At 44.1% G+C, this 7,178-nt stretch overlaps 1 protein-coding gene across 1 annotated transcript; it reads right to left on the bottom strand.

Moving 5' to 3' along the window:
- Window positions 1-887: 887 nt before the first annotated feature.
- On the bottom strand, window positions 888-5,634 carry LOC149175277 (uncharacterized). The gene is made up of 5 exons (XM_089421102.1): window positions 3,790-5,634; window positions 2,581-3,267; window positions 2,332-2,457; window positions 1,199-1,923; window positions 888-915 (listed from the first exon to the last, which is right to left on the bottom strand). Exons 1-5 carry the CDS (start codon window positions 5,632-5,634, stop codon window positions 888-890), a joined length of 3,411 nt encoding a protein of 1,136 aa, XP_089277228.1.
- Between the last annotated feature and the right edge of the window lie 1,544 nt (window positions 5,635-7,178).

Here is a 7,178-nt window from a genome sequence, read left to right as displayed (position 1 = left end):
TGCAGGTTGTTGCACGGGGTTGGCCGCCAAGGGTTTTATCCTCCTGCGTTTCTGGAGCTAACCCGAACCCACAAGCCTCAAACCGGGTAGGGTCCTTCCGGCGTCTTTCCGCTTGTGAATTTGTTAGGAATGGGAGTTCTTTTCTGTAATATTTTTGCAGTCTCCTGGGTTATGTCAACCGTTGCTCCACTCTGTCGTTTAGTACTGGGTTGTAGATATTTGCCATTCTGTAGGTAACAAATGGAACCGTATGGGTTTCTGTTGTTTCTGTTAGCCGTTTGCGGCTTCCACTTTATTTGTAACAGTTGTGTTTTGGAAGGGACTCGCCCCGGCGAGCATATGATGCTCAGACAACTTCAAACTATGCACTGGTTTATATAGATTGAATTTAATACATTACGGTATCATTACTTTCAGTCATTACTTGTCTTGTTAAAGGTACAAAATGATTGTTTTTGCGTTACCTGGTTATGCTTGTCGAAGTTGTTTGTCTACCTTCCTTTCTGTGTGAATTAATCACCTGTAGCAGCGCGTGCTCTACTTGTACAACTTCCTTTCTCCAGATATATTCGCGTACTGTATGATTTGCTCTTTGTATTCTGGTTTCAATGTATGTTAACACACATAACGTAAAGTAAATGGACAAATTGTTTTAGCAGTGGTTCTAAAAACAATTTATTTTTATTTAGAGGAATAGTTCTGTTTCTTTCTCTTCGAGGGGAATTTTTTCATTATCCGTCTCCCTTTGTTTTTACATCTGGGTAGCGTAACTGCTCCCACTTTCAGTTGAACTGTTTACCAGAATCATTCCAACTGTGTACCAGTTTCTTGTACTAAATGCTAATTTACTGCTAACTAATTTCTAAATTTAAAACAAAGCACAGTTTTCAATTACCATGGTCTTTAAATGACCTTCTGGGAAATAAAACAAATAATAAAGAAAATTAAAATAAATGACAAGTTTGATAACATGTCCAGCTATGCACGTGTTCGCTGCTTGTTCTTATTCTCTCCATAAGACAGTCAACCACCTTCTGTCTCCTCGGAGCTGGATGCTCCTGCATCAGGCTCCCGGGGTGGCAAAAAGTCATGGCTCCGTTCCATGAGATCGTCGACAGAATAGCCTGCTTTCTGTATCTGCGTTGCGTTAAGCCATGAACTGTCCTCTATTGGACGGTTCTTCCACTTGACCAAATACCGCAGATATTCCTTCCTGCGTGTGCGCCTAGCTACCTGTGTGTCAAGGATCTTTTCGATCTCAAGGGGTTGTGCCACTGGCATCTGCCTCATCCATGAACTTTTCTCACAACTGGTGTCCCGCGGTGGCTTTGCTGCTGTATCGTCTCTCGAATCAGCGACATAAGGGAACAGATCTGCCACGTTAAAAATGGGAGAAATACCGATCCCTGGTGGTAACTGCAGCTCGTAAGCATTCGCAGAAAATTTGCGAATGATTTTGCAGGGACCGATCTTTTTATACTTCAATTTGTTGTACTCCCGTTTCGGAAATCGCTCCTTTCGTAAATATGCAAGGACTTCATCCCCAACGTTAAACTGAACTTCTCGGCGCTTTGAGTCAGCCCGCTGCTTGTATTTTTGACTGCTGTCCTGTAATTTCAGCTTTACTTGCTCATGTAAATTGCTCATTGCTTGGGCGAAATCTTCCCCATCAGCACTTCGTTTTTCGAGCTTCCCCAAATCCCGTAACTCATGCACTCCGCGTGGATGCATGCCATACATAATCTGGAAAGGACTATAACCGGTGCTGCGATTAGGGGAATCGTTATATGTGAATTCCGCCTGAGCTAGTACACGGTCCCACGTCCGTGCATTCTCGCCTATTAAACTCCGAAGCAAATTTCCTAAGCTCCTGTTTACTACTTCAGTTTGGCCATCCGTCTGCGGGTGATAAGCGGAGCTGAACTGTAATTGGGTGTTCAACTTTTTCCACAGGGTTCGCCAAAAATGACCGGTGAATTTTACATCCCTGTCGGAAATGATGGACCTTGGAAGCCCATGTAATCGAACAATCTTAGTGAAAAACAAATGTGCTATATAAGTAGCATCACTGGTCTTTTTGCAAGGTACAAAGTGCGCCATCTTTGAAAAACGATCTACCACAACCATTACTGAATCGAAACCCCGCTGTGTCTTAGGCAAACCCAGAACAAAGTCTAAACTGACGGAGTCCCATGGTCGGCTCGGAACGAGTAATGGTAAATACAAACCTGTATTCTGACTGTGTCCCTTTGCCAGTTGGCAAACCTTGCACCTACTCACGTACCTTTGTACATCCCGCTGTAATTTTGGCCAAAAATAAAAATGTCGTACCTGTGCTACTGTCTTGTCTATACCGAAGTGTCCAGCCAAACCTCCACTATGTTTTTCCTGAATAATGTTTTCGCGCATAGAGCAGTTGGGAATACACAGCTGTCCTCCCTTAAACAACAATCCCTCCTGTAAATTATAGTCCAACTACAGACTGATGTTTCTTAACAGAGGGTTTTGACAAGCCTCATAGGCTTCCTTAAAATCGGCATCTGTTTGATACAGCTCTTTCAGGTGTTCAAAGCCTAAAACCTGCATCGTACCTTCCTGTAAGAGTAGAATCCTTCTACTCAGAGCATCTGCTACCTTGTTTGCTTGCCCACTAATATGTTTTAGTACAAACGTGAAATTCTGTAAATACTCTACCCACGCTGCATGTTTATGGTTCAGTTTATGTTGCTGCATAATGTACTGTAACGCAGAGTTATCTGTAAACAAAACAAATTCATTACCCAACAGATAATGCCTCCAATGCTTTAACGCTTGTATAATTGCATAGAATTCTTTGTCATAGGTTGAGTATTTCTGTCTACTCTCGTTCAGCTTTTCACTGAAATATGCGACTAGTCTATCCTCCTGACTTAGTACTGCCCCAATGGCCGTATTACTGGCATCACAACGAACCTGAAAAGGTTTGTTGAAATCAGGCAGCCTCAATATCGGTCTTTCGGTAATCTTCTTTTTCAAAATTTGAAAACCTCTCTCCGCTGCTTCAGTCCAGTGAAATGGCTGATTTGTCTTCTTAATCGTATCCAGCATGGGTGCGCAGATCTCACTGAAATTCCTGATGAATTTCCTGTAAAAACTTGCTAATCCGTGGAAACTGCGGACTTCAAACAAACTTCCCGGAGAAGGCCAGCTAACTATAGCTGCCACCTTTTCTGGGTCCATCTTTAATTCGTTTTCTGCAATTACAAAGCCCAAATACACTAACTCCCACTGAAAAAAGGTACACTTTTTCAGATTGATCAGCAATTTGTTCTGCTGCAGTTTCCTCAACACACTACGAACATGTCTGAAATGTTCTTCCTTCGTTTTACTAAAAATCAAAATATCATCCAAGTAAACGATTACGAATTTCCCAATAAATTCCTTCAGTACCTCATTCATCAAGCGCATGAACGTACTGGGAGCATTGCTCAACCCAAATGGCATCACCAGCCATTCATATAAGCCTTCATTCGTCTTGAAAGCTGTCTTCCACTCATCTCCTTCCCGAATTCGGATCTGGTGATATCCACTTTTCAAGTCAATTTTCGAGAAATAAGCCGCCCCACTCAAACAGTCCATCATATCGTCCATTCTCGGTAAGGGAAACCTGTACCTAACCGTAATTTTGTTAATGGCTCTAGAGTCTGTGCACATTCGCCACTCTCCTCCTTTCTTTGGAGCCAAAACAGTTGGTACTGCACAGGGGCTCATGCTCTCTCTAATCAATCCTTTGTCCAACAACTCCTGGACCTGTTTCCTGATTTCTTCATGGTCTTTAGGACTCATCCGATAAGCTGCTTTATTTGGCAGACTTGCCCCTGGTATAAAGTCAATGCAGTGACTAATACCTCTCCTGGGTGGAAGTTCATCCGGAAGGTCATCCACCACAATGTCCCCAAACTCCTGCAGCATCTTTTGGATTTCCTCGGGCAAATCTGAAATCTGTGTATGTAATATCACTGCTTTTGGTCTTCTTATGACAGCGAAATTCACATCACTATCCTCAATCTGCTTTATAAATTCTTTACCTGCCATCAACAATGCTTTTACCCCACTGGTTTCAGCTGTACTTTCCTCCTTGATGGGTACAAGCGTGTGCTTGATTCCGTCTTTGACAAATTTGTAACAATTTGTTTTTCCGTCATGAACTGCACTTCTGTCAAACTGCCAGGGTCGTCCTAGCAATATATGACAGACATCCATCGGCATAACATCGCAGATAATTTTGTCTTTATACCTGCCTATCTGAAACTCCACCTCACACTGTTCATCCACTAACAGTTGGTGTCCCTTCTGCAGCCATGACACCTTATATGGAGTGGGATGTTTCAGCTTTTTCAATCCCAGTTTCTCCACCATCTCTACCGCCACCAGATTGTCGGTACTTCCACTATCAATGATCAGTTTGCAGCACTTACCTTGTGACTTGCAAACAGTCCGGAATAGAGCTTTTCGCTGGTCAGGTTCTGCATTTTCCTTTGTTGGTTTTAACAGCACTTTATTTAACACCAAAGCTTCACCCGTCTCTGGTGTATTCTCCACTTCCTGAGGTGTTGCCTCAGCATCCTCCGGCTGAGCAACATAAGCTCCTCTTCCGCCTACCGGTTCACCTTCAGGACAGTCATACGACTTGTGTCCTAACTTGTGGCAACGATAGCACTGGACAGTTCCCCTGCCCCGACCACTTCCTCGCCCTTGCTGAGCTGGTCGTCCTCCTCTAGTGCTATTGTCCCTCTCTGCTGTGCCAGCAGACTTAGAACTGCTGCCTTCTTCACTGGAACCTGCACTTCTACCTCTACCAAAAACCTTACCTTTCCCTCTGCCAGTTCCGCCTCCTCTCCTGGCGTTCTGTTTTCTATTAATTTTCTCCTCCGCTTTCAGTACAAACTGATAAGCTTCGTCCAAAGTTCCGGGCGAGAGGATACCGATTTCATCCAGGATTTCCCCCCTCAACCCATTTACAAACCGGGCTGTCTTTTCTGGGGTATCTTCCACGTACCCTGCTCGTAGGTTCAACTTATAAAATTCTTCTGTAAATTCCTTAACAGTCATCCCTCTTTGTTTTAAATTCTGCACCTGTCTATACAACATAATCTGATAGTCTTTCGGTAGAAATTTTTCCTTCAGTTTTGCCTCCATTCGGGCCCACTTCTTTATAGGCTGTTTGTGTTGCCTCTTTCTTTCCGCCTGAACGTTGTCCCACCACAAGGACGCATGTCCTTTCAACTTTGTGGCGGCGAACTTCACCTGCTTGTCCTCACTGGTTTCCTCAAACTCAAAATATTTGTTCACTTCGCTTAACCAATCTAATAACACATCTGCAGACAGACTTCCGTCATAAGTGGGTAGCTCATGCTTTGGCTTATGACTAGACAGCAAAACTGACTTTAATAACCGGAGTTCCGGTGTCACCCCTTCAAACTCCTCTTCGGGTGCTGCCACATCCTCATCACTATCATCCGCTGGGTTTCTCCTTCCCCCAGCTTCTACCACTGCTAATCTATCTCTCAAAACGCGAATCTCCTCACGGAGTCCCTCTTCTGCTATTCTCCGGATCGCTCTTCCTCTTCCTCGTCCTCCTCTACCACCCTCCATTTCTCCTATCTGTCAACCTCCTCTGATACCACTTTTGATGGCCCAGCCCACCAACGTGGCGTGCCGTGTCAACTGGGCAGCAAGAAATATGACTGAACGTTGGCGTAAATGCAATGTACAGGCCTCTAGATTTTTCGGAGGGTTTGTAACCGGCTGCACCGGTTGGAAAACTCCACCTGTGGGTTCTGTCCGGCTGTCGCTCCCGCCTTTTGTTACACTATACTTTGGTTTTCGTTAGTCATTTCGTCGTTGTTTTGTTAAACCCCGCTCTGCTCTGTGGAGGGTTTTGTGCTCACAGTCCCTTCGTTCGTTGAAGTCTCTGGTTCCTCCCGGCCTCTCGCTAGCCTGCGCGTTGGTATTTCCTGTGAGAGCGGTATAATGTCGGTTCCTTATGCCTCAATGCGTTTCGTTTGCTGTTTCTTTGCTTGGTTCCTGTCGAATGGTTTCTTTGCATGCAATCTTAACTGGTAATGGGTTCTGTCACAGGTTCTCTCCAGCTCCAAGCTTCAACAAACCACTTCGCTCAACCTTATCTCGAAGGTAGGTTCCGGTTCTATGCCAGACTTTGTTGTTCCGTCTTCTCCCGGCTCTAACAGGTTTGTTCCTTGTTCTCCAGGTCGTGGGTATCGGTGGGTTCTCCCAATGCTGCCTCTGCAACTTCAGGTAAGAGCCACGGTTCAAGATTGTTTGTTTGCTTCTGCCTTATTCGTTTTTGCTCGTCTTTCTTTGTTTTAATATACGCCTGCACTCGTTCTTGCAGGTTGTTGCACGGGGTTGGCCGCCGAGGGTTTTATCCTCCTGCGTTTCTGGAGCTAACCCGAACCCACAAGCCTCAAACCGGGTAGGGTCCTTCCGGCGTCTTTCCGCTTGTAAATTTGTTAGCAATGGGAGTTCTTTTCTGTAATATTTTTGCAGTCTCCTGGGTTATGTCAACCGTTGCTCCACTCTGTCGTTTAGTACTGGGTTGTAGATATTTGCCGTTCTGTAGGTAACAAATGGAACCGTATGGGTTTTTGTTGTTTCTGTTAGCCGTTTGCGGCTTCCACTTTATTTGTAACAGTTGTGTTTTGGAAGGGACTCGCCCCGGCGAGCATATGATGCTCAGACAACTTCAAACTATGCACTGGTTTATATAGATTGAATTTAATACATTACGGTATCATTACTTTTAGTCATTACTTGTCTTGTTAAAGGTACAAAATGATTGTTTTTGCGTTACCTGGTTATGCTTGTCGAAGTTGTTTGTCTGCCTTCCTTTCTGTGTGAATTAGTCACCTGTAGCAGCGCGTGCTCTACTTGTACAGCTTCCTTTCTCCAGATATATTCGCGTACTGTATGGTTTGCTCTTTGTATTCTGGTTTCAATGTATGTTAACACACATAACGTAAAGTAAATGGACAAATTGTTTTAGCAGTGGTTCTAAAAACAATTTATTTTTATTCAGAGGAATAGTTCTGTTTCTTTCTCTTCGAGGGGAATTTTTTCATTATCCGTCTCCCTTTGTTTTTACATCTGGGTAGCGTAACTGCTCCCACTTTCAGTTG

This window comes from Pinus tabuliformis, chromosome 4_1 (assembly GCF_031772625.1).
Source record: "Pinus tabuliformis cultivar Carrire ecotype Pingquan chromosome 4_1, CPIR1, whole genome shotgun sequence".
Lineage (NCBI taxonomy): Eukaryota > Viridiplantae > Streptophyta > Pinopsida > Pinales > Pinaceae > Pinus > Pinus tabuliformis.
The sequence above is the reverse complement of the archived record's forward strand: the minus strand, read 5'-3'. Positions and strand labels throughout refer to the sequence as shown.

Bases quoted from the DNA above. Each gene is read 5' to 3' on its own strand.
- LOC149175277 (XM_089421102.1), bottom strand. From the start codon at position 5,634: ATGGAGGGTGGTAGAGGAGGACGAGGAAGAGGAAGAGCGATCCGGAGA. The intron at 3,268-3,789 runs GTCCAGGAGTTG...ACCTTTTTTCAG, and splicing joins ATGAAGAAATCAGGAAACAG to TGGGAGTTAGTGTATTTGGG. The intron at 1,924-2,331 runs GTACGACATTTT...ACCCAATTACAG, and splicing joins TAGACAAGACAGTAGCACAG to TTCAGCTCCGCTTATCACCC.